The sequence below is a fragment of the Falco rusticolus genome, chromosome 7, assembly GCF_015220075.1.
Source record: "Falco rusticolus isolate bFalRus1 chromosome 7, bFalRus1.pri, whole genome shotgun sequence".
Taxonomy (NCBI): Eukaryota; Metazoa; Chordata; class Aves; order Falconiformes; family Falconidae; genus Falco; species Falco rusticolus.
In genome coordinates this window covers 41,639,091-41,666,371 of record NC_051193.1, presented here as the reverse complement: position 1 = coordinate 41,666,371, position 27,281 = coordinate 41,639,091, and the positions used below count along the sequence as shown (strand labels likewise).

General features: G+C 38.6%; 1 protein-coding gene and 1 long non-coding RNA gene across 15 annotated transcripts in view; one reads left to right on the top strand and one right to left on the bottom strand.

The window, feature by feature from the left end:
• LOC119151503 overlaps window positions 1-17,590 on the bottom strand; it is a 78,245-nt gene extending 60,655 nt beyond the window's left edge. For 6 of the 7 annotated variants that reach the window (XR_005105439.1, XR_005105440.1, XR_005105444.1 and 3 more), the window contains exons 1-2: window positions 13,600-13,683; window positions 5,971-6,160 (exon numbers count right to left, since the gene is read on the bottom strand). This is a non-coding gene — a long non-coding RNA (uncharacterized LOC119151503). Of the gene's footprint in view, window positions 1-5,970; window positions 6,161-13,599; window positions 13,684-17,194 lie in introns of those variants that run through there. The other variant, XR_005105442.1, reaches the window with a different exon arrangement.
• The window catches only part of UNC79 (unc-79 homolog, NALCN channel complex subunit), a 118,073-nt gene extending 91,568 nt beyond the window's left edge, over window positions 1-26,505 (top strand). For 5 of the 8 annotated variants that reach the window (XM_037395500.1, XM_037395496.1, XM_037395495.1 and 2 more), the window contains 9 exons: window positions 648-752; window positions 6,511-6,588; window positions 9,061-9,150; window positions 13,607-13,782; window positions 15,425-15,611; window positions 17,599-17,796; window positions 19,994-20,071; window positions 24,672-24,713; window positions 25,447-25,990. In XM_037395500.1, the coding sequence (XP_037251397.1) occupies window positions 648-752; window positions 6,511-6,588; window positions 9,061-9,150; window positions 13,607-13,782; window positions 15,425-15,611; window positions 17,599-17,796; window positions 19,994-20,071; window positions 24,672-24,713; window positions 25,447-25,647 (1,155 nt within the window). In that variant the 3' untranslated portion in view covers window positions 25,648-25,990. The other 3 variants (XM_037395493.1, XM_037395497.1, XM_037395501.1) reach the window with 3 other exon arrangements.
• The last annotated feature ends 776 nt before the right edge of the window (window positions 26,506-27,281 follow it).

The following is a 27,281-nucleotide window of genomic DNA, read 5'->3' as shown; positions in this document are numbered from 1 at the left end:
CTACAGCTCTATTCTTAGGCTTCTGTGTTCTAATCTCCATTGGCTGGTTTTCCCCTGTGTTTTAAAATGTTTCTGTTGTAGCAGCTGTAGCCAAGATGGTTTTTATTGTGTGAGTGGAAAAGTACTGCTACTTTAATAATACTTGCACAAGCTGTCTTAGTGCAAGCACCCTTATTTTAAGGGGAGTGACAACAGAAAAAAAAGTATGGTAAAATGTAGACCTGTTCTGACAGGTTTAATGAAAGAATAATGCTAAATACTATTGCCAGTTTTGTTCTCCTGTGTCAATCCTTAACTGCTTTCCCCTTTTCCCTTTATATGGACCTACGTAGTGAAAACTACACTGCACGCCTAAACTTTATAACTCTTTTATAACATCTGTCTATATTTCACAGGCATAATATTGAAATATTGGATATAGTGCCTGATACAAAGTCAAAAGAGAATCACCCTCATTAATGTCTGTTCAATCAAGTCTGTAGGATTACATAAATGACGAATGATGTCTACTTTTTTCAAGACAGGAGAAACCAGTACACTGTTGTAACTTTTTTATTCTCAAACTTAGATAAAAAGTATCTTTATGGTTTACTAGTGGGTGTCAGTGAATTTCAGGACATTCATAATTCTCTGTTTTCCTGTTATAGGAAAGGGACAAATTCTACTTGACGCGCAGTGTCATATTGGAGTTACTGCAGGCACTCAAGTTAAAGTCACCCTTACCAGACATGAATCTGCTGCTGTTGGTGCAGGTACAGGAGACTCTTATGTAATTTTCATACCGATCCTGTCTCAGCCCAAATTCAGGGTGGGGTGGGGATGGGGGGTGGAGGCGAATCCAACATGGTTGCAGAAAGTACCAGCAATGTCAGGGGAAGCAAGAATTTTTTGAATCAAAATCCAGTTACACTTGTAACCATAGGTGCATACCTTTAGACTCCCATACTAAAATTTATGAAACTAAACTGGGAATCCACATTTCCCAAGGTGATAATGACCTGTGCATCATTGCTGATGTATTGAGGATCATAGAATATATCCTGAGTTGGAAGGGACCCATAAGTATCGAGTCCATTGAGCTTCATACCATGTCCCAGGCTGCCCCAGGTGCTTGTCTTCATATCATAGCTCCGAAACCGGTGAGCAGTTTGTGTGGGAAGGAGGTGCTAGCTGATCATGGGCCAGAACTCAGTTTCTGTCTATTTAGGCAGGCAGTAAGCTGTCACCAGTCCCTGCAGACCATTCTCTCTAAACATGGAATTTTCCAGCAAAGAATACATAGACAGTATTTCTGTTCCTTTCATTCTGTGAATTGCTGAGGTAGGAGTTAAGCTAGCTTTTTCATAGGAGAATCTGAGTAAGATACAAACTTGTGAAAAATCTTTCTGCCTCCAACATGCCAAGTGTGGCACTGTCTGGCACTGTTTCAAGCCTGTCCTTGAAAAACAGTTTACTGAAGTCCATCAGTTTTAATTGCAGGTAGCGGGCTTTCATTGTTTACAATGATCTAACCATTACATATGTTTAGTAACTATAAATGACAGGGGACCAGCACAACAGCACTCCATAAGGTTCAAGCAAGATGTTTGTTATGTAGACCATTCATAATGCTCCCAGCATCACAGCTCCATTCACTCTTTCCCCTCTCATTATGGTGTCAAAGTGTCAAAGGTTCATATAGCTTACTATGGGCTCGCTTTCTTTTGAGCACTGGTACATTACTCATAGTAAATAAGTGGTTGCCAGTTGACAGAGAAATAATACTGACAGGTGAAATTATATAGCAGTTAGGATAACTCTGAAAACAATTACAATGCCATCAGTGTTAGGGGAAGAAGTTGGCGTGGGGAAGAATAACACTTCAGGGTCTTTATTTTGATAGTAAAAAAAATTTAGTCTAAAAAGCTGAAATTAGCATTCTTTTTAAAATTTTTTTTTTAAAGCCCAGAATACTTCTTTTTTTGGTTGCAGTCAAGACCATCGACAAAAACCACCAGCCTCTTTTCTGGCTTACAGCTGGTGATGCAGATTGATACCATGTGCATCACTGTTTGTTGAATTGAACTGAATTTTATTTTTATTACAAAATCAATTTTTCTGCCTAGCTCCATTGTATAACTTAGTCCCATGGCTGCCCCAAAGGGTGACAGTCCCACAGTCTAGTCAATCCTGAACTCTTCATTTGAGAATGCGAACATGCCAGATGAGTTTTGGCAGTGGGATTTAGCTGGTAAACACTTGTCCTTCACATTGAGCCAATTGCCTGATAGACACAGTAAGCAAAATTCTCTCTTACATCATCTCATAAAGATAAAATGATAATTGCTTGGTTTTCCTCCTAGCATTGTTCCCATACGCTGTATTCACTTTGGGATGTATTCATACCTTAACAGCACCTAATGTGGATATAAATGTCTTTTATGATGTCTCTCTTTCAGAGGCTGATGAAGTGATTCATATTTCCTGCTATCCAAAGCAGCCAGCTTCTGTTTTTATGCAGTCAATGGTAAAGAATAGGGGTTGTATTCAGACCATCTGCTATCGATGCCTACTGGAGGCATGATGACTACTTCTCCCATTGATTGTGTAAATTGGCAGCCCTTGGTAGTATGTGGTCTGAATCATTCAACAGCCTTTTGAATTTAAATACTGCAATAACCATTAAGCCCATCTTAAGCAGCATTGTAATTTAAGAAACCTAGTAGTAAAAAACCCCATATCTTTCTGCTTATTTTTATTTTCTTTGCTGTCATTAATAGAATGAAGGGATTGGTTCACCTCTTTACCACACAAAGCTACTACAATATTGATTCAGATTGCATCGTTTTGAATCCATGAAGCTATAGCACGGTTAATACAGCACTAAACGGAAATGGTTTTAATTTCCAGGACAGTCATGTCTCCACGGACATGTTAGCCTGTATACAAGATTCTATACAGACAGTGCACACAGAACACAGTCAAAATGTTCGAGATAATAAAGGAGCTAGGAGCCCTTTAATTTAATGATAGATCAGTCGTAGGCTGGCTAACAAAGGAATTCCTAGGAATGTACATTTGACACCCGCATGCATCCAGATTACATAGTGCCGTCAGTGTCACTGGTGACATCAGTGCTAAGATGAGACTTAACTTTATCGCACTTTACAAAGAATGAGAATTTTAACCAGATCACCCCCATTATTGCACATATGTCCTGAATGATAAAGGGTACGGAAAGGCTGTCTCCTTGATTTGTCCTAGCACATGAAAGCCATCAAGTACGTGCTGCTGTTCCATGGGTTTCCATAGGAACTGCTGCTTCACCCAGCATTTTGTTTCCCAGGATTTTTCTCCTGCTCACATTTCACCAGCACACATCTTCAGGATTTCCATTACTTAAAATTATATTAGTGTCTCATTAAGATTTGCTTGTTCAGCTAGGCTCTAAGGTTCAGTATATCTGATCTGTTTTGTTTAGATGGCTCCTTTTTTAGGCCAGATCTTCAGCTAATGTAAATCAGTGTATGTCTAGTGGTTCCACTTGTGTTTCTGTGAAGATCTGATCTACTAATTACTGAATGGAAGGATTTAAAGTTACATATAATACATTTATAAGAATATATATTTTAATGTGGTGGTTTGACCTTGACTGGGTGCCAGGTGCCCACCAAGCCGCTCTATCACTCCTCTTCTTAGCAGAGCATAGAGGGGAGAAAATAGGATGGAAAAAACCCCTCATAGATCAAGGTGGAGGCAGTTTAATAAAGCAATGACAAAGCTGCACACGGAAGCAAGGAAAACAAAAGTTATTCTTTACTTCCCATCAGCAGATGATGTTCAGCCACTTCCCAGGAAGCAGGGCTTCAGTATGCATAATGGTTGCTCTGGAAAACAACTGTTGTAAATAATGGATGTCCTCCCTTCCTTCTCCTTTCTCTTAGCTTTTACAGCTGGTCAGACGTCATATGGTGTGGACTATCCCACTGGTCCCTTTGGGTCAGCTGTCCTGGCTGTGTCCTCTCCTAAGATCTTGCCCACCCCCAGCCTACTGGTGGGGGTTGGAGGGGAAGGTGGGGGAGATGGCCTTGATGCCATGCAAGCACTGCTCAGCAGTGGCCAAAACTCTGGTGTGTTATCACCACCCTTCTAGCTACCAGTACAAGCACGGCACTGTGGGGGCTGCTGTGGAGAAAATTAGCTCCATGGTGGCCAGATCTGATAGATTTTAAAAATCTGGTTATGAATGGAGGTGTAATACAGATGATTATGGTATATAGGTAATTCACTCCTGTCAGCAGACACTCCCATTTAGAAATGATTTTGCAGCTGTATCTTAACAGACAATGCTAATAAAAAGCATGGCAATTATTTGCCCTGTTTTTCGTCTTATTGCAGGATGGGGGTATTTTTCTTTCCTTTCTTCTTTACATATGGCATTAAATCTCTTGCCAGTGATGTCTTAATATATTATAGTATTTGTAGAGGGAGACAACATAAGTGACAGTGAATTGGACTGGAAATGTAAGAAATTTTTCATTTTGAGTTTGGTTTCCCCATCCTCTTTTGACTGCATTGCAACTTTTGGAAGGATCCTTGGAACTGGCAGTCTGATAATGAGAAAGATAAACTAAACAAGGCCTAATTTTTTGTTAGACATGGATTAGACTTTGTCAGATTGGGTTATATAACAGATATTAATTTTAAACTCCTCTGTGCCGATGTAGAAAGCTTATGGAAGGCCAGTAGAGCTTGCTTGAACTGCGGCTTCTTATTATTGCTCTTAAGAGAAAATGTTGCCTGAAATAAATTACGTTTGTCTTTGGCAAGGTTTTTTGGTTGACTTATATGTTGAGTGCTGTACAATGTTTGTAGCAGTGCACTGAACTCACTGTTGGATGCTATATATACACTGAGCCAGATATTTCAGGGTATTATGGTCCTTTTTTGCATCTGATGTCGTACAAGGGAACCCTAAACTACACACAAATGGTTGAGTGAGAAATCCTTCATACAGGAAAACAACATATCTGTTGTCCAGCAGACCCAGTGTCAACATTGCTCTTTCTGAGATAGGGTGCAGTAGTAGAAAATCTGTCATCTATTTGCCTAAGTCCATTGATGGCCTTTCTTTTAAAAGAGAAGTGGAGTCATGGCTGCTGTGTGAAGTAAGACTGAACTGCCTTTACTGGATTGATACAGCCCATAACCCAGGCACCAGGCCTTCTCAACTGAAATATGAGTTAGATTACTGTTTTCTTTCCATTTGACTTATTCTGGTGTAAAATAAATTCTAACCAGAAGAAGAATCAACTGAAGCCAGGCCTGTTTTTGAGGATACTTGATTAGATTACTAATCTAAACTCAGGTATGTCTTTCTGGTATTTATCCCAGAGAACAGACACTCTTCATCAAAACATAGGTTAAGTAGTCTTGGTAGACAGTCTGAGTTCAGATTAAGTCTGTCATTGGAAGGTAAAGTGTGTGGAAGTGTGAGAGTAAATTCTAGGTCTGTAAAGAATATTTGGAAATATTTTCAAGAGCGGTCAGTCATTGAGAGTACTGCTAACACACATTCATCAGACAACTGTAAAATATATTGTGTAGTCAGTATCTGTCTCAATTTGTGAAGGTACCATGATGTTAATTTTCAAGAAAGAAGATTAAGGCTCAGATGTTAGTCTAACTTCTTTTCTCTCTGCTGTTTCTTGGAATGTTGCATTGCATCACTATGGACAGAAATTTCTCAAGTGCAAATACAGTATTAGGACAACAAGTTTAGGAACAAGCAAATCATTTCCAAGATGTCCAATGCGTGAATGAAGCTTATGATAATCAAATAACAGTATTAGCAGGTCTAACATATGAATGATATATACATCAGAGATTTTGGGTCAAGGGATCTGGAGATAAGAAAAAAAAAAAGGCAAGGAAAGTAAAAGCATAAGAAAACCAATTAGAAAGATTCTACTGTAACAGGATGATACTGACCTCTCAGAAACAGCTTCCATTTTTGTAGCCTTGTGGTCTGTGTTATGCAGAAGTTATACCACACTATACCAGGATGTTCTCAACTTCAATATTGTTCATATAATTCATCATTGTAGAACTTCAGTGACAGTATTGTAATGTCACAGTGAAGAATGGCGTGCTGCCTTGCCATCCACTGTCATGATTTACTCTGTAATGAAAGAGTAACATTTGATATATGCAAGGAATAGCAAAGATGTATATTTTTACTCATAAAGAAAGGCTGATTTATTATATAATATTCTTCAAATTGCTTCTGCACAGCATATATGTGTTAATTAAGGACATTAAAGTCATATGTTTTTTCATTAAAATTAGCTCATTTATAATGGTGTGTTAAGTAGGTTGTTTATAAAGAAAGAGAGCTCTAAAGGCAAATTACCATGAATAAAAGCAAGAAGAGATCTGAAGTGATTTTAATAAAGTCATGAATAAACTATTAATGTCTTCAGGTTCTTCCAAAAATAATGAAAAAATAACTTTTCTTTAATTTCTTCTTAGTTTGTTTGTGCAGATGCTGGAACAAAACTAGCTGAGTCTACAATCTTGCATAAACAGATGATTGCCTCTATGCCTGGTGTAAGTACTGAGTGAATCAAACTCCATCTCTTAGTTTTGGTTTTTAAAAAAAGTATCTTATTCAGCTTGTTTTCCTTCATTGTAATGTTCTTTTCATTTTTTTTCTGGTTGTCAAGGTGTATTGCAGGCAGAGGTTGAGATTCTTCTTCCTTTTTATTAATGCTGGAAAAGTTCTGAATTTGATATATCTTCCCTTTCTTTCACTGATCATCTTTAGTTGGAGCCTGTACTCAAGAAGACAGCATGTGAGGAACAGACCAGCTGAATGCCTCAAAAAGTGGTAACAGGGAGGAAAGCTACAAGCTATTGGCTCCATTCTGACAAAAGATTGTCCAGTTAATGAAGGGAGTTAACAGTATTTTTCTGGACATTCATTATATCCTGCTGATGAGTGTAGCTAAATTACCAGTACTCATAATTGCCCAGGTGCTGGATATGCACCTGGTGAATATGTGAGGAAGTAGCACAGCTGGAGGTCTTGTTCCATGACACGTGTGACTGAGTACCCAAACAGATGAGGGTTAGTTCAGGTCTGCTCCACAAGCTGAGGAAGGCTCGTTTCCCTTTATTTGTGCGTCTGTCAGCTTTAGGGATGACCTTATAGGATCTTTCCCATATATCTTCTGAATTTTGTGATTTTTTTTAAAAGCAAATCTTCAATAATACCTTCCCTCCCAACAGAATATTTTAGTTTATACTTGCTTTAGATAGAGTAACTTTGGTGTTACAAGGTATGATAGGAAAGTGGTCATTTCAGAAGAAATCATAGAGAATCAGGCTGCGTGCTGCTTGAATGAATCGTAACAGATGGCTGGAGAGAAGTCTTCTGCAACTGAGTATTATTTTCAGAGGTCTGAGTATAGTATCTTGTATAATTCTGTTATTCAATATTTTAGAACCCATGTGGAATCCGTAGTTCCACATAAACTGGATGGAGGATATGCTGACGGGGCTGCCAGTGACCTTGTTTTACTGGTTGTTATGCTGTCAAGGCAACTGACAGGCATTTGAAATAGCATTTGAAAAGCCAGAAGGTGGCATAGTTCGACACCGTGTAGATTGATATTAATACACAAAAATGGGAAGCACCCAGGTCAGTTGCTCAAAGTAGAATGGTAACAGTTTTTCAAACTTCAGACACTAAAACTCAATTATGGCTTAATAATTTTGTGATCACAACTAAATCTGGTTCATTTGTATACTCAGATAGTGTAATTGGCTTCCGTGCTTCAAAGTGTAGGTAATGAAACAGAGGTCAAAGAGTGGTTTTCCCCTGTAAACTTCATTGTAATGACTTGCCCTGAGCCTGTGGCTTCGGATACAGTAGTTTTTGGCAGCTTCAAAAAGATATCTAATTTGATAATTCCATCACTTAGTCTCAAAAGCTAAGCATTGCTTTTACTTGGCCCCTAAGGATGAAGCATTCATAGTTCTTGAATTCAGCTAGCATTATCTTCACCTCAGACTATTAACATGTAAACAGAAGTTTATATGATACCTAGTGGGTGAGTTGTATCACCTTTTAGAAGTTTCTCTCCGGGGTTCTTTGGTCTGGTCAAAGCCTTTATTTAATCTGACAGCTTTGTTCAGTTGACTGCTTTGCACACCTTGGGCGCATGTACTAGCTGAAGGCCAGATTCTCATTTCTCACTGTGCTTTAGGAAAAGGATTATGAATATTTGTACTGTGGGAGTACAAGCACCACATTAAATCCTTTTGTTTTCCCTTTGAGGTTGTTCTTGCTCTGGCACAGATCACTTCTCAATGTGTACACCTTTTTGATCAATCTGGAGCAGTTCATGAAGGATTTTATTTATCCCTTGTAGTCCTTGCCTCCCCTTTTCAAAATTGAAGCTAGCATAGGTGCTATTAGAGTCATGTATTTTGAATGATTTTGCTTCAGGAAAAAAGAAGTAACTCTTAAATTTCAGTGGTTTTCATTTTACTGATGTTTATACATAAAATACCTGAGGCCAGTCATTTAAACTGTTTTTCCCTCATTGTTAATGTGAACATAAGGGCATCTGTGCCTGTGACTGAATTTTTGTTCACTGGGATTGTAGCTGATTGGTCCCACTTGCAGTAGTGCTCAGCTGCTTGAAGAACTGAGTTAAACTCTTTTTGACTTTTTAAGACTGATTCTGGACCACTGTAAAGTTCAGGATAATCTGACAAGGATGTTCTTGAAAGTTTCATCAGTTAATCTTTTTTTGCTGTCACAGATAAGAGTATTTTATGATGCACGAAGAAGCTGCAGTGACTGGGCTATCTTTTTATACTATCATCAGATAAGAGGGCATATTACAGTGAGAAGAAAACCCTCAAAGAGTACCACCTATTCCTAATTAATCTAATTAAAAAGTGAAATAGAGAATTTGAGGCAGACAATCTGTGTTCTGGTGAACAAGAAACAAAGACAAAAACATGAATATTCCAAACCTGGTACTTAAACTTATTTTTTTTATGTTCTAGTGTGGAACAGCAGCAATGGAATGCATGAGGCAATATGTTGGGGAAGTGCTGGATTTCATTGCAGATATGCATACCTTAACCAAATTAAAGGTTGGTTCTGGACCTACATTGATCTAAAACACATGTACTTTTTAAACAAAAATATGTTTTCTCTAATGAACCTGCCTGGAAAAAATGGTTGGAAGTCTTTGAGGATGACTGAAGGTTTTATTTCTTTCTTTTTTAAAAAAATGTTAGTACTGTTATAGATTAGACATTTCTGGGGAATCACTAAAAAGTAGCTTATGCAGTGTTGGAATGGGGGCTTATTCAGATATAGTAAGCACACAATAAAAACGCAGGCTTGTTGTTTCCTGAAATGTTGGTGATAAGCTAATGTCATACCAAAATCGCTGTGAGAAGTAGTTGCATTTAATATAATCCATGGAAACATAAAAGTCCTTGCCTGTACAACTAGTTGCACTCTTCTGGAGGAATTCCATGTCTCTTATATACACAGACACTTAAGTTAGTTGTAAGTTCAGAGGTTATTAAAATGCAGTAATTGACCTAAAAAAAAAAGAAAAAGGTGTGTGTGTGTCCTTTTTCCTATGGATGCTGCGGAGTTCATTGTCAGGTTATATTATGTTGAGGTGGGGAAAACTGAGTACTTCTTACTTCTGTAGTCCAAACTGTTTTTTGGTTTCTGTTCATTACTTTGAGCCAAATTGTAAGAGGAGCAATAGGAAAATATTTCTGTCAACATAAAATATTATATTTAGGAATGAATTTCATGAAAATGTCCTGGTAATAATTACCTGATCAAAACCTGGAATTTCTGTGTCATAGAGGAAGCCAGTATCTATTAAATTTCCTGCAAAATGGAAATTCTTTATGATGTTTTAAAAAAGAACTAGGCTAATTAACATTGCTGCTATATAATAGGAAATAATAGAAGTCTAACTGTTTCAATTGCTAGCAAAGTAGTATCTATTGTTAATAGCTTAGATAAATAATTAATGTAATATTTCAACTAATATACCAGTAGTAGTCATAATGTTGTGGAGGGAGCAGTATTTGTTCTATTTAGTGTAACGCTATCCCATTAGGTAGTTTTATTGTACCATCTGAAGCTGAGTACTAAGTGAGCACTGAGCTGGAGGTGAAAGTTTGGTGGTTAAAATCCTCCTTTTTGTAGAGGGAAAACACCTGTCTTACAGTGGAACCATGTGCCACTGCCAGGTGAAGTTAGAGCGTATCCTTTTGGGTTACACACCGGTACTCTGCACAAGGGTGGATTTCCTTCAGCGCGTAAAATGGAGGCAGAGGTGTGACTAGGCCTTGATGATTCTAACTTCTGCAAAGCTGGCAAGACAAATGAATGCTGTGGGAGTGCAGCAGAGGGACTGTTACAGATACGGAGGAGAGTCTGTGCTGTCAAAGATGCAGCCAGTTGTGAAGTCTAGCAGTAGAGTTTTAACCCTTGTACACCAGCAACTCATGATCCAAGGGGAGTTCGTCAACTGAAAGAGGTCATTTCATCACTGGGCACAGTCAAGTAGCTGGCAAGCTGCTTTTATGTGATCTAGAGCTCAGTTGACAGGTACAGAAAAACAGTGCTGTCCTGTTCTGGCTAGTATGAATCATATTGCCATTACTTACATGCCTGGTCTTTGGTGTATGTGGTCTAGGGAAGTTCTCTGACCAAGGTCTTGCATTTGTTTCTAAGCTCAAGAGTCACTGTGCTTTTATAACATGGGGTGCATCAGCTATTAAAGGTTTTTGATGGTCTGTTTTCCTGATAAATCAGTGTAGTGTTTCCCTGAAAGGGCCCCTCTACTACTTCACTAGTTCTCAGCTGAAAGTTACTGGAAATGCACTGCAGTGTTTCATGCCACAGGTTCACACAAGCATTGTGGCAGGCAAGACAGAATCAATGATAACCTCTAATTATGAATTTCAATACTGGAGTTTATTTATGGAGCAATGAAATGAGTACTTTTACCCTACTAGTTTCTCACACAGTGACTTTCTCACTGTCCCCCTGCTCCTTCCACCCCACTTCATGCTCCAGAGGGGATACTTTACTGTAAGTTAATAATACTACAGAGGAAGAAGAATTCCCAACTAAACTGAAACTCATCTCTTGACACTTGCAGTAACCTTGTTTTACTGGACAGAATATCCCCTTTATTAAGTTCTTACCATGTTGGCCATATGCCCTGAATCCCATTGAGTTTAAGAAAACCCCAAAACTTTATTAAGGGAAGAAGCCTTTTTTTGCTGGAGTAGAAATTTACTTCAGAGCGCAGACTAATAAATCATTTCAGATGAAATGGATTGCCTTCACACTCTATTCTTTAAAGTTATTCACCTGTTTCTTTTACAGTTCAGAATAGGTAGGCAAATGAATCATAAATGAGGGAGAGAGACATCTGGTTTGCCAGTTCCACAAGAAAACATGAACTTATCTTAAACCAGGAGTGGGGAATATTTATTTATAAATACTTGCAGGTCTCTTTTCTCCTGTGTAAAATGTTTCTGTAGAAAGCTGTCTGCCATTTGCGCTATTTCTTTCTGCCCCATTTCTCCCTTGAACTGTAATCTGGTTTTCAGAAGTGCTCTTACAATGCTGAAGTCTGATAAGATGATAATTTCTTAAGCTCAGTAGGACTATTTATTTTTTTAAAATGTTATACATGGATATAAGTAGGACATGAACTAAAAATTTACCCATTTCTTCGCCTTTATATTTTGAAATTAGGCAAGAAGCTTCCCAAATGCGTAGTCTGGCCATTTAAAACTAAATCAGAACCAAATGGTCTACAATGTCATGTTGGTTTGATTTAGCCGTGTAATACAGTAATCTGAGAACAAGATAAACATAACAGGGGAGTCAAATACAACACTAATTTTATGTACTGTAAAGAATAAGCTTTGGCTGTCTTTGGGAAATGAAAAGGCAGATCTTACTTAACCAGATCAGATAAACTTGTTCTGTAGTTCCAACATAGTTGGGAAAATATTTGTAAGCCTTTCTAAGTTTACAACAGTCAGAACTTTAAAGAAATCATCAACATCTAGATTGACATTCTTGTAAGCTCATTTAATATATTTACTTATGTTACTTATGTTTTATTGATGAAGGTGTTTCTCAGAAGTGAGTCCCAAGAATATAGAGTTGTACAGTTTCTTACTACAAGTATGTATTATTGACTGCATCTGGACTACCAAACTAACGCAAAGTATACTATATAATTTATATGACCAGTAACAATCCCAACAGCAAAAGTGTAATCTTTTTTTTTAAATTTTGAAATTTCTAATTTCTGTAGAAATTCAGTAAACAGAAATAGTTAGTTGTTTATTCATTTCCAATATCTCATTTTGCATGTCTGAGAATAGTTTATTTGAAAGAGGTTAATTAATTTGTCCTGCATATCAGCAACTACTGCATTATAAAAAAGATATAAATGTTAATTCTCAAGGTAATCACATTCCAGTTTATTATCTTTTTTCCTTTGGGACAACATTTTAATTGTTAAAACTCAGCAACATTTTACTTAGAAAATTCCATTTTTGAATTTTCCATTCAAATTTTTGAAGAAGTATAATGTATCTGCCTGCATGCCTGTCTATCCTTTTTATCTGGCTCTATTAGATATTCATGATGGTACTGGTTTTTATTTTCCTCTTGAAAGAGACTTCAGGTAGGTAATTTCTGAGAGTGTAAGTTGCTGGGGTCAGATACTTATCTGTTACAAAATATTATTTGTCTTGTTATAATAATTTAGTAACTGATGACCTGGATTTTCTTGTGCAAAGCATATGGCTGTCCTTTAAGCAAGGAAAAACACTCGGCATGTGTTTTGTTAGTCTAGTAACAAAAGTAATGCAAAATTAGCTTAATTAGAAATACAGAAGTGTCTTAAGAAGCACCAATGAAACATTCCTTAGAGCTGACAAAGCAGGATGATAAATTATCTTTCCAGGCATAAATATTTGCGTGTTTCTTGATAAAAGGTTTAGCTCTTCTATTTCCAGGGCTTAAAGGCATTTGTAGCAGTTGAATAGTGCAACATAGTCACGCTGCCAATGAATGAGTGACAGCTTATTTCTGTACATGTAAATGGAATATTGCACAGGGAAGGCATTTCCTGCCCATATGCTGTCTTGTTAAGATGTTAGATTCTTTCATCTTCACTTAAGCTGTCTGGATGTGCAATTGTTAGTTTGTATTCATCAGCTGTTGAGTTGGCTGATACAAAAGGTGCCTATACATTCTACACAACTCATGTTTTGTGGGAGCTCTTGAAAACGTGGCTCTCCATGGAAAGATCTACATCATAAAGCTGTTACTAATATAGGAACTGGAGAATTTTTAAAAATCTATTTCTGATTTTTGTTCTGTAGTTTTGTAGACACAGTTAGAGAAGAGAATTTCTTCTTCAGTTTCCTTCCTGAGAAAGGAATTGAAGGGAAATGAAATACAATATACTGTTGCTTGCAAGAACTTGTTCCAGTGAAGTACTCTTTTCAGGTAGGAAATCAGATCTTTACCTTGCAGAGTCACATGAAGACTTGTTCTCAGCCACTGCATGAAGACACGTTTGGTGGACATCTGAAAGTTGGTTTAGCTCAGATTGCTGCTATGGAAATCACACGGGGAAACCACAGAGACAACAAAGCTGTGATCCGATACTTGCCTTGGCTTTACCATCCTCCTTCTGCAATGCAACAAGGGTAAGAATACTTTTCCACCAAAAGGAATACTAAAATGAGTTAGAAATCTTCACAAAATTCTGTGTTTATTGCCAGATTCCATAGACAAGACCTGCAGTAGGAAATGGTGGATGTGGGACATGGAAACAGCTGGTCAGCAGCTTCCTGGTCCCTAACCGAGGAGTTCATCAATGTGTTATTTAAAGTACATGCCAAAGGGACAGTGGAGGTAACTCCACTGGCTTGACTGGAGTTACCCTGGAAATTAACTTGATTCTGGATCTAGATACAGACAGTGAAAAGCACACAGGTACTTGATCAGTCCTAGAATTACAGAAAATATGTTGGGAATTGAGAATACAGTGGTTCTCTATACTATGCTTCATATGCTTAAAGTTAGATAAGAGAAATCCTGCTCTTCAAGACATGTTTTTTATCCCTTTTCAGTGTGAGAAATCCTAATCTGCAGTGTTTTATCTTCAGAAAGAAGGGAGAGACTGTCCCTTGTCTTACAGTGACAGCAAACAAAATGTTTTGAATGTAGAGCATTGTGGGACTGTGTTTCAAGAAACCTGTATTCATGTCCCAGCTTTGTCCCAGACTTTGCCCCAGGATTCTTAGGCTAAGTTCTAAGCTGCTAAGGCTCCAGTCCTGTAGATATATCTGCATGTACTTTCACGTAGGACATATCTAGTTTTGGAAATACGACATTATCATCTCCTTGCGCTTTAGTTTCTTATATGTAAAAGAAGGACTATGTGTTCTCAATTGAAGGCAGTGAATTCCTTTGAGACCCTATAGGTACTTGAGGAAGAGCAAAATATCGCAATCTACTTAAAAAAATAATGTAATGCCTCTCTGGTGCTATGAGTCCTTGACAGTGACGTCAAATCAGAAATTAAAAACAGTAGTGAGAGTGGTCTATTAAGTAGTGATTATTGATTGAAAACAAATACCCCCCCCCCCTTCTATCTATGAATTCAAATGAGTATGTAATATGAAGTTGGTAGCAGCAAGGGGACAGATAGGATGACAGCAGAAAAGTGTTATTCCTTTTTAGATTATATAAGCACATAAATTATTATTATTTTTTTTAACAATCAGACATTGCATCTAGATAGTGGATGAATCCTTAAGTGTTACAAAAAAGCATAGTCCCTGCCCTCAAAAGTCCAAATGTCCAAGGAGAGGCTAAGGAAAAGAGAAACTAACTCCACTTTACCAATGGAGAAGTGGAACACGGTGGAGATAAGGCATGGCACCTGCCTCGGAGCTTGCTGTGGAATGGAGAATCTTCTGCCATTGCCCTGTCAGCTGTGTGCTGTCTTGGGGGAGCTGAGAGGAGCATTTCTGCTTGGTTAGCCTTTCCCATCTGATGGTTTCTGTTGAAAAATCACTGCATATGGAACCAGTGAATCTGTGGATGTTTTAGCCTTTTATAGAGACTGTTCCTTAGACCCACAAAATATGTTCTGTTGGACTTATTAATGATATGTCAAGTCCAATAAGTTCTGTGTGGTTCTAGTCTTCCCATAAGCTGTATCAGTGATCTGTGCCTCCAGCACACTGAGACTGCATCTGCCTAGTGTGCATAAGGAGACGCCATATTTTGGGGAAAACAAGAAAACTTAGCATCATTGTAAAATCCACTCTTTCTTGACAGGCCCAAAGAGTTCATAGAATGTGTCTCACACATTCGTTTGCTGTCCTGGCTACTTCTGGGGTCTCTGACACACAATGCTGTCTGTCCAAATTCTCCATCATCTTGCATGCCTATTCCACTGGATGCAGGTTCACAAATTGCTGACCACCTTATTGTTATTCTGATTGGGTTTCCAGAGCAATCAAAGGTAAGGGATTCTGTGTTTTAAGTGGAAATGCATTATATATTTGCCTTATTATTGCAAACATGTATCTGTTTCTTTGTAAGAAAAAAAGAGGGGTAAAACCTTATGTGGTGGGTTGACCTTGGCCAGACACCAGGTGCCCACCAATCTGCTCTATCACTCCCCTCCTCAACAGAACAGAGGGAGAGAAAATAAGATGGAAAAAAACCCTTGTGGGTCAAGGTAAGGGCAGTTTAATGAAGCAATAACAAAAGTTGTGCCCACAGAAGCGAAGGAAAACAAAAGACGTTAGTTAATCTCTACTTCCCATGAGCAGGTGATGTTCAGCCACTTCCCAGGAAGCAGCACTTCAGTATGCATAATGGTTGCTCTGGAAGACAACCATCATAAATAACTGTTGTCCTCCCTTCCTCCTCCTTTCTCTTAGCTTTTATATCTGATCAGATGTCATATAGCATGGAATATCCCATGGTCCCTTTGGGTCAGCTGTCCTGGCTGTGTCCTCTCCTAAGACCCAGCCTACTGGTGGGGGGGGGGAAGATGGGGGAGATGGCCTTGATGCTATGTGAGCACTGCTCATCAGCGGCCAAAACTCTGGTGTGTTATCACCACCCTTCTAGCTACCAGTACAAGCACAGCACTGTGGGGGCTGCTGTGGGGCTCAGCCAGACCAGTACACCTTAATAAAACCTGGGACCTAGGGAGAGAAATCTCTGTAGTTTTTCTTGCGTAGCTGTCTCTTGATGTATGCAATACTGGTGATGAAATCACTACAATTAAGTTTGAGATTCAACTATTTCAAATTATCTCAGCACAGGAGTGAGGAAGGAAAAACTGAACTCCAAACTGAAGCTTTAGCAATGAACATCTCTATAGCAAATCCCCTGAGAAAGTTATTTATTCTAGTTATATAGTAGAATTGGATATCATAAATAATGTTGTGATAAAAAGTTAATTACAGTGATGGTTCAAGCATAACTTTTTTTCTCAAGGTGCTCTGGACAAGAAGAGTTGTTGCGAATTATAAGCCATTTGTGACAGTAGTTTAACACAGATATAGCAGCACTCTTTGACACCAACCAGGTGTTTATTAGCAACAGAAGCAGAATGTTCGTGCATATATCTCGTACATAAAATCCTGCTTCCCGTCCTCTCACCTGGCCAAGACACTGCTGCTTCCCATTCATTTCCTGGGCCTTTTAATTGCTCTTTCAAATACCTCTTTCTGGTTGCCAAGCAACCATTGCAATGTTTGGTGCAGTCATACTGCCACAGAGCATGAATCACTGTTGCACTAGTAAATTGAGAAAACATCTCTGACCCGAAGCATCTTTATCGTCATGAAGTAGTTAATGTCCAGCACTCCTGGAGGCTCAGACACTGTGATAAATAACATGTATTAGCAGAGCCATGCTTGAGTATGCACAATGAATTCTCTGTTAGCTTTTCAAAGCTTACTTTCCTTGACTGTGAGCAGTTCTGTCCCAGCAAGGTAGAAATGGATGACAGATAATGAGAACAGATGTAAGATGATGTATTTTGTACAATAGCCTTCCTTTCAGGTGATCAGAATTTGAATGACTTACCCCAGCAGCATTTTTGAAGTGGAGTCATTTGTGCAAGATCTTCCAGGCCTTTCACAGATTGCAGTGGAGTTTTCCATCAAGAAAGTCCCAGTAGTCCTGACTAGCTGTTTGCAAAACTAACCTCTTTAAATGTACTGACCTTAATGACGTACGCTAAGATTGCATGGGAATATGTGTTTGCAAATGCAGTGTTTAGTCTGTAAATATAAAAACAGTTCTTAAACACAAAGATGATGTTATCAAGTGTTTACTTACTGTTTACTAATGGAGGGAAACATGGGAAAGTGAGGGGCAAGACTGCACAGTGGGATGCATCATAGAGAAGTGCTTTGATGAAGGCCTCTGCACTGTATCCCAATACACTTATTTAAAGAAACGTTTTCCTCTATTTTCTATTTCTACAGACATCTGTTCTGCACATGTGTTCCCTATTCCATGCATTTATATTTGCTCAGCTCTGGACAGTGTATTGTGAACAAACAGCAGTAGCTCCAACAGTCCAGAATCAGAATGAATTTAGCTTTACAGCAATCCTTACAGCCCTGGAGTTCTGGAGCCGAGTGACACCTAGCATCCTACAGCTAATGGCACATAACAAAGTGGTGAGTCTGGTGCTGTGTACAGATTTAGTACAGATTAAACTCAGAGGATTTGGCTTTGTTTTGGTGTTTCAGTGAAATACATCAGACTATGAATAATGTCATAAAGCAGCATTGATGCTTTTGAGAAATTAAAGGGAAAGCTAATTAGTAGTGTTTAACCTCGCAGTGGGCCTGAAACAGGATCTAGCCAGGATCTGCCTGAAACAGTATCAAGAGCTAGAGTTTCTGCTCGTTGGATTAAGGGCTCCCTGCATCAGGTCGCGTTTCATATGTCTTCCTGCTCTTCTCAGGGGCCCTGTTGTTTCACTTGATTCTGCTGTACAGGAGCAACTAAGTGTTTTAGGATAATTCTATGAATATCCATTTAAATGTTTTTTACCATGTGGTGTAGAAAAAATACACAAATGCTGACATTTGACTACTCATAACCCATTGGTTGCTTATCAAAAATAAACTACATAAATATCTCTGGAAACATGTTTGAGTAATGAATGACTTGAAGAAGGTATCTCTAGAGATAAGGTTTGAAAGCGAAATGTTCCCTCTGTCAAGAAATTGTCCAGACCATTTTTTGGAAATAACTTTTAAGCACTTATTTATCTTCACTACTCACTGGTGTTGGAGCAGCTTTGTACAGTAAGAATCCAGAGGGGTTTCAGCAGCCTTCTCATAGGTGCTGCCTTTGCTTTGCATTGACTATTGATTCTCTGTGCCTGCAGGCTTAGGGTTGAGAGCTTGTTTCTGATGGGCAAGACGTTGTTTCCCATTTCCCAGAAAGTCATGACAAGCTTGTCATGACTTGCCAAAACTTTTAAACTTTAACTAAGATTGTAACTAGTAGCTCTAGCTCTGCAGAACCTGATAATACCTTTGAGAGAGAAAGATTCTTTACACGTGGCCCAGTCCTCCAAGTCAGGTGCTCTTAAGGTTTGGGATTTTCATTGTTTTTTTGGCTTTTTTTTTCTTTTTAAAAGGAGACCTGCTATTTATATGGAAATTATTTTATGTAATTCCCCTTTCCCTATGTGAAACATCTTCCACCCCAGGCAGGTATGGACCTTTGCCCTTTCAATTGTAATTGTGTGGGCTGCACTTGAATGTCTTTGAACCAGTTACTATTTCCTTCTGTCTCGTCTGTATCAGGCAAGGACCACCTAAAGCTGTCTTAAATGATATTTTAGCCTCTGACATCTAGTGACGTCTCTGTGGTTGACAAGCCACTGCTGGGAGTGAAGCTGCATTTGAGTGAATGGGAAATGTGCATAACACTTCAAACTAGCCAGTTGTTTAGTCAGACACAAAGGCTTCTTGTCAGGCCTTAGGACAAGAATATGACCTGGAAGTCCCAAGTTCCAATCCTTAGTCTTAAAGTATCTCGTTAGGTGGCTTTAGTGCAAGTTATCAAACTCTCTGCCTCAACTATTGCTCTGTGAAATGTAGATAATAATACTTGCCCGTCTCACAGGCGTGTTGTGAGGTTAATTAGTCAGTGTTTGTAAAGCACTTTGAAGATGAAAAGCACCACATAAAAGCTAAATTTATTATTATCAAGGGGAATTTACACATAGTTCAGACAGGCACAGTAAATACTCACTGCTGGCTCATGGTATTTGTCTTGTACCTATGAATTTACACAATATAAAACATAAAATGTTGTCTGTGGCCAAATAACTGATATTTGCATCTGTTATAATTCATGGTACAAAATGGAAGAATTATGGACTAGCTGCCAGTTCAGAACAATGAATTGTCTCTTGATGGAGGGGAAAATAAAAAGATGGGTTTTGTGGGTATGTTAATTTTCAAAGATTCAGTAAATAAAAATATCAATTTCTGACACATTGATTGATGAGAACTACACAGCAAAGGCATGTAAAAGGATTTATTATGTCTGAAAAGAACAGAGCTGAAGGGAACTTGTTTTGATGTGTGATGCAAATTAAAGTACATCAGGCACTTTGGAATATTTAACAGATAGGTGTTGCCACATCAGGGGAAAACTAAATAAAGAAAGAAGTCCCTTGTGTGCTCATGTAATATTTAATCTTGTTAATTTGTTAATAAATGCACATCTAGTGATTCAGTATAGTGGCCAAGCAAATATGGGAAGATTGTTTTTAGAGACTGTTGGTTTATTTTACAACACTGTTATGCTGGACACTAATTTGGTTTTATGCTTGATTATTTTTTTTCCAAGATGGTGGAAATGGTGTGCCTGCATGTGATTAGTTTAATGGAGGCTTTACAGGAATGCAACTCTACTATCTTTGTAAAGGTAGGCAAACCACACTGTGAATATTTAGTTGCCGATAACTGCCTGTCTGTTGAGATTTCTAGACATACTGTGCTCTGCCTCCCCTCCCACTCAAAAAAAGAAAGTGAAAGAAGCTGAGGTTGAATGCTAATGCAGAAATAAAATCTAGCAGAGCATAAGAGAAAACGAAATGTCTGGTAAGAAGTAAGACCAGACCATAATCTCAAATCCAAGTTCTCCTGATGGTTTTAAAAAGTATTTCTGATCTAATTCCTCCTTCCACTGTTGTAATGGTCTTATTCCTCTAATAGACTCAACTGGTGTCACTAACTTTGAGAACCTTTAGGTACTGTCTATATTTTCAGCCATTCTGTAACTTTTCGTCATCGTAGGTCCTTTGCAGATCACCTCGCTGTTCTAATCCTCACATTCTTTTAGGCTGACAACAAAACCTTCATGCTACAGTGGTTTTCTTGTTATTATATGCCTACATGTCTGATTTAGTCAAATATTATTTGATAGCAAATCTTCTTCCCCTAGAATGTGCAACAGGGTATTCTTTGGTTAGAGAATCAAACCCTTCGTGTTCCATTCATGTGAAATTCTTGGTTTTGGAAACCAGTGGTCAGTCTCCTGTGGGTCACCACAGCATTTTCAGAACAGATTTGCAAAGGATTGGGGTAGCATCACAAGCATAATTTGATTTTACTAGCCTTTTTCAAATATTTTCCCATTGCATTATTCTGAAGGGAGTTTTCACATAAAATATCAACAAATCAAGTAGTTAAACGCTCACATAACAACAAATCAAGTAGTGAAACACACTGTGAATCTAACTGAAATATGTTGGTTTATATAGTTCTTCTGTTACCATAAAGGAAACTTGTGACTGTTATTTAACTCCAGTCTTTCATGGTCAAGCAGGAATTGAAATTGAAGTAGATAATATTGAAGGTCTTGATGTCAACTGGCATGAAACTATTCGCACCTATTGTGAAAATACAGATTTATAGTAATGACTTGATTCACTACAGAAACTCTGATACTATGGGATGCTAAAGTGATCGTGGCTGTCCCTGGAAGCCATACAGGCTTCTTTTTCAGCCAGTCCAGGTTGTCCAGAATGTGACAAGGATTAGGAATAGCTTTACAGCTGTGAAGAGAGGCCTTTAGGGCCAAATTCCTGTCCCAATTCAAATGAATGCTTTCAGGATATTTGAGAGTATATATCAATAATACGCTAAGTCAGGTTAAAAGAACGTTATTACTACAAAATCAAGCTCATAAACCTGTGAAGTTCAGAGCTAAGTTGCTAAGCTTTCTTTCATATTCAGTGGGTGGGAGATGGAACAGAAGAATCTAGGTGACCAAATCCTCTTTACTTAGCCCTGAAGTGAAATCCTGCAGGAACAATGTACATACATAACAGTATTATAGGATTCATAGTCCCAGGTTAATAATTTTTTTCAAAATTAACTAATTGTAAAAATATTTATTGTAGATCTGAAAAGTAACTGTCATGATTTGGGGAAAGACTTACTGTATGTTTGAAGTCCTTCAAAGAGGCAGAAGTGTAGAGGTTATTCACACAGGAACCAGTAAGTGAGTGGCATCTCCATAATTTAAAAAAAGATCTGCAAGGATGACAAGTCTTTGAATATTTGTTGACTGGGCAGTTTTTTGGTAGCTTGTTTTATTCTAGACAAATCTTTTATTGCCCTGCCTTTGATAATGAAACAATTTTCTCTTGTGCTTTAAAGCTTTTTTTTTTATATTTTAGATACAAGCCTGTCAAACAAAGTTTAGTTTTCCATGAAGGAAAGGACATACTGTAGTGAGAGAGATTTTTTTTAAACAATGTTCTTAATACTCTTTCAGAAATTCAACAAAATTAATAACACCCAGTTACTTCCTCTTGGAACTGAGCACAGTAGCACTGATAAATCATGACCATTTATCATTCATATAATTATATTTACTGCAGTGTCTTTTATTTCACCTAAGGATTCTGGTGCTCCAAAACCTTCTTTTGTTAATGGAGTCATTGCATCATTCAACACACATTTTTTAATGCACCACAAGAAGGTGGTGCATGTCATGTGATGCCAGGTGGTTTATAGGATAGCTATTTTAGGTGGCCATTTTCTGTATGACAAATAAAAGGAAAATATATCCTAAAACAAGAGAGAAAGAGAAGATGTAAACAATTCAGCTCTCCTTCACTGAAAGAAGAGCTTTATGCATGTTAAGCAGTCCATCTCCTCCTTGTGTTGGTGCTGTGAGGTTTCCTTCTCCTGGTACTGTGTTGGCCTTTGCTATTAAATTAAGGTCACGTTGATAGCACTGAGACATGTCTTGATTGCTTCCTGTAGTCTTTGAGCCATTCCCTGTATCCTCAGAGGATATTTTTTTGGATCTGCTGTTAGATTATCGTTACCAGTCTGGCAAGAAAATCAAGTTTCCTTCATGTGAAAACATTTTACCCATTAAGGAGGGCTGAGATGAAGTGTTCAGCTTTCCTCCTGGTTTTCTATGTCAAAGGAACTGGGAAAATAGTCATCTGAAGACAGCTCCTTGCTGATCACAGCGCTCTGTCTAACCATCAGATGTATGTCTGCGGAATTTGGGAGCCTACAGTAGAGAAGGGAGCAGCTCAGCAAACTGCGGCATCTTTTCCAGAGACCCAGAGGTTCTGGGCAGCTCCAGCAGCTGTTGGGTAGACTTCTAAGGAACTAGTCAGGCAGCAGAGTTGGGGAGTCAGAAAAGCAAAGTGACCAACCTGTTCTCGAGCCCGACTTCCATCAAAACTTGCCCTGGAATCAACATAGTTCTGTTGAATATAAACTCCAGAAAATTGACAGTGTGTGACAGCACTCTGTTCTTCCAGCTGTTCCTTCTAACTAGCTTTATGTATTCTTCCTTTGTGAAGAAAAGGCTGGCTAGGGATTAGGTAATAAAACTCAAGTGCTTCAATAAAAATGTCTTCTTGTCTCATTTGTCTAACTGGCAGCTGTAGGAGTGGAGAGTTTGCTTGCTTGTGCCTGCAGCAGAATGTTTCATTTCCGTAAATGTGCCCAGACCCTGGAAGACAGAAGCAGTGCTGGAGGGCAATGATCTGTATCTAACCTTAGACCCCTACAGCGTAGATATCAATATGAGCTAGTTTCTGTGAGTGCCCTTTATAGTCAGTGGAGATAAACAGGTATTTTTGGACATGATTCATCTTGGTCTATTTTAGATACCTGCTTTGGGACGAGATGAACTGGATGTGAGAAGTGGTTGAATCCCTCAGCTGACTGTAAAAGATGTCAAGTGATTTGGTTCTGAAGCAGAGGGGTACCCTGTGTTTTCTGCCTAGCTTCCCTCCTCACTTGACTTATTTCTGACACTGGTCCTATCACCCCTGGCTAGCTCTGTAGGAACTTCATTAATGCTGGATGAAATTTTCAGTGACATTTTGTTGATGGCAGTGGGGCATGGAGCATGGCTTCTTAGTATGCTTGCCTGTGCCCTCCTCTCCAAGAAACCCATCAGGACTTGGGGTTGCTGGATTTTACTAAGCACTTCATTAGTGTGAGAGCCCACTGAAGGATGCACAGAAGTCGCACGTCTGCTGCGTCTGGCTGCATTCCAGCTGTTTTGGCATTCATCTATCTGTAAATGCTGAGGTTTGAATATGGTTCTTCATGTGGTAGACTAAGTAATCAGTCCTGACAGAGCTGCATATGATTCTCCAGCAAAACAGCACTGAAATTGGAACAATTATCGTTCCTTGCGCAAGGGAGACAGCACTTTATCTAATGTTGTCAATAGTGATTAGGTTTAACTTGCAGGTCCCGGTAGCATAATTGACAAATTGCAAATTTTAATGCCATTTGGAGGAACATTTTAGAACAATAACCCCAGTGGTTAAATTAATATTGGAGAGCATGAATGCTTTTGCTAGAAATGCCTTTCTGTCTTCCATAGCTTGTCATGTTATACTTACTCTGAAAGAAAAGTTCTCTAAAGAGCAGGAGACTGAAATACGTATCAGTCCAGTCATGGGTGACAGATTCGCAGACCTCCTCACCTTGGTATTCCAGATAGAGTTTTTACCTGTGCTCCCAGGCCTACAGGTCACGTTCTGAAGTGAAGCATTGGTGTGACTAGTGGCTTATAAAATGCTGGTTACCATTTAAATATCCAGCCTATTATTAGGAACTTCTGCTGCATGTTTTTTGCGTTTTTTGATGTGTACCTCACTGTGCAGAATGTTTACTGTATTTATTCCAGTATTGCTTACCTGCACATACAGAAACACCCTCACAAGGAAATTAAGGAATTATTTCCTTTAACAGGTTTTTATTTTGTACTCTCATGGTTGCCTTAAACAAAGTATCAGTAGTTGCTATTGGTGATTCATCAAGCTACAAACAAAGGAAGCTGGTTTCTTTACCTCTGAGAGTTATCTGTCCCAAACTATATGCATCATTTAAAAATAACCACATTTTCAGACTTTTGGTTCAGGCTATGTCCATTTGGACATCTAAATGTGTTAGATACACCCTTCTATTGCACAGTAACTGTTTCATGTTTACAGTCACTTCTACAATAACAAAATATACCTCTCTTCTTACAGCTCATACCAATGTGGTTGCCAATGATACAGTCAAATCTAAAGGTAAGTTGTTTCCAGTACTTTATCTTTTTATTCTTGATGTTATAAATTTCCGTAAATTCTAGAAATAAGAAAGATCACTAGATGTGATCTTCAGACACTGAAAATAGATCATTGTAGTGTATCCAGATGCACTGGATGGCTCAGCACTGAAGGTCTCAAATGTGAGCGTACACAGAGCATCTTCAGCTAAGATACTTGTTCTGTAATCAGTACTGCTCTCCCTTTCCCTTCTGAAACGCTTTCCTATAACCAGGTTCTGTGGCAGGGCCATGTTTACTGAGATTAGTTGTTCCCTGAGCTGTGGTTTTCTTGATGTGTTAGGCTTGAGAGTCCCCTGAGAACTCAGGATTGGGACTCTTGACTCGGGAGTGGGACTCTTGACTCAGGAGTGGGATTTGGGTTCTGTAGCAGATACTGTAGACCTGCTTGCTTGGGAAAAACTGTGGCAGCTGGCCCTGTTTGTAAGAGAGAGCAAGGTGGATCAGTGTGGTTTGCCAGTCAAGAGAATGTTGGTGGTGAAAATAAAAGTGTTGGAGTTGGTCTGTGTATGGAGTTGTTTCTGTAAGCACATTTGCCTTTCATGGCAATGCTACAGTGCAGGATGTGGAAGAAAGACATGTGACATTGGCACTGTAGAGGAACTTTCCCTGGCCAGCAACCAGTACCTTTCACAGTGTTGTATTAATCTATGCATTAAAGGAAAGAAACTGAATGTTTTGCATTATTTCAACAGCATTTATCTGCTGGACTCCAGCTACGCCTCCAAGCCATTCAGAGCAACGTCAACCATCACAGCCTAAGGATGTTACAGGGGTCAGGGCAAATGAACAATAGCTCATCTGTGCTCCGCAAATGGCTACAGTGTACCCAATTTAAAATGGCTCAAGTAGAAATTCAGTCGTCAGAAGCTGCCTCTCAATTTTATCCTTTATGATTCATGTAATTTGTTCCAAATGTTCATTTTTAGCCTAGCAATAACAGGGTTAGAGCTGTAAAAGACCTTTTGTATAAATCAGTATACAGAGTATATACTGTATCTATACTTTTTAGCCTAGGACAGATTGTGGAAAAGCTTATAATGGGTGAAGCTAAGAGCCTGATCCTGCCAGTCTTTAATTACACTTACTCAGGATCCACAGGTTCTCAAGTATGTGTTCGTGAACATCTATTTGCAGGATTGGACTAGAATCTATCCCATCATACGTAACTCTCTGGTCATTGAAATACATTGTTCTTAAATGTTTCTTTACATTATTTTTGAAGCTAAGACAAAAATCCATTTTCTTTAACCTATATATTTTTTAAATAGAATTGTGGGTATTCACAAACATATGGAAGTGTTATGTTGCTATTTTTGACAATAACAAAAGAAAACAGGGTTTTTAGGAACCTTTATAGGAGGTTTTTTTGGGGGGGTATCTTTTTTTTTTTTTTTTTTAGATTCACAGCTGGCAATGCAATAAAACCTGTCACTATAAAACAGTGATGTTCTAATGAGGCTTTTTGTCATCTTCTGGGAAAACAGCAGCTTGTAAGGAGAGTTATTATAAAGTGCACTTAGAAATTAGGTTGTTAAACTGTGCCAATTCATTTGTCTTTTTCTTCAGTACTGTTTTCGAAAACTGCCAAGTCTGGTTTATTGTTTTTTAAAATCTTGCTTTTACTTCATTGACTCTGTGCTGCTCTTTGTAGGTTTCATAGAAACCTTTTATTTTGTGACTACTGTATTGTATTCTTCTGTCAATACTTGTATACAGTGCAATTAAAAATAGATATGCCAGACCTATTCTTATTGATGTCTACAGAATTTATGTTGCAGACTTCAAGAGCATCATGACTGGATCTGAACTTTTGCATAATGATATTTAAAAATCACAGCATTTGCATACTATTGTATTAAATGTGATGTTTATTAACAATTGATTTTAATACCATTAAGGGACTCTACCAAAGCCCATTGGATTCTAAGGGGACTCAATTAATTCAGTGGATTTTATATGAAATCTTGAGAGCACCATGATTTACCGTCTTGTAATTAATACTTAAATCTGTGCAATCACAGTTGTGATCTCTTCCAGTCACGTCACCCCAGGCCCTTTGTTCACTGAACGTGTCTGTCACTCCCTCACAGGGCTGCAGTTCAAAGCTGAGCAGTTGGCAGTTGTAACTTTGGCCTCTGGACAAAAAGGAGATGTGGACTGTGTTTTCAGTGGAACCGACTTCCTCCGTTCCTGGGATGCATCTTCTTTGTGTTTGTGTCTGCCTAAGGCCCAGGTTCACTTATTGTAGGGTCTGGGGTCACCCTAGTGAAATGAAAGTGCTATGGGACCCCTGAATGATGTAGGAGAGAGATATTTTTGATGTTTTGATCTGCTGTGACTTGGTGAATCTGAAGGACAGCTGAAGGGCAAAAGGCAGGGAGGGAGAGTATGAGGCCCTTTGGTTTGGGGTGGGTGAACTCTGATGGGTATAATGGAGGTTGTGGAGACGTAAAGGAGGAAGACAGACGGTTTGTAGCAAAGAGCAGAGCCTGAGGAAGTTTGTCTTTAAAAGTCACTTCCAGAAAGC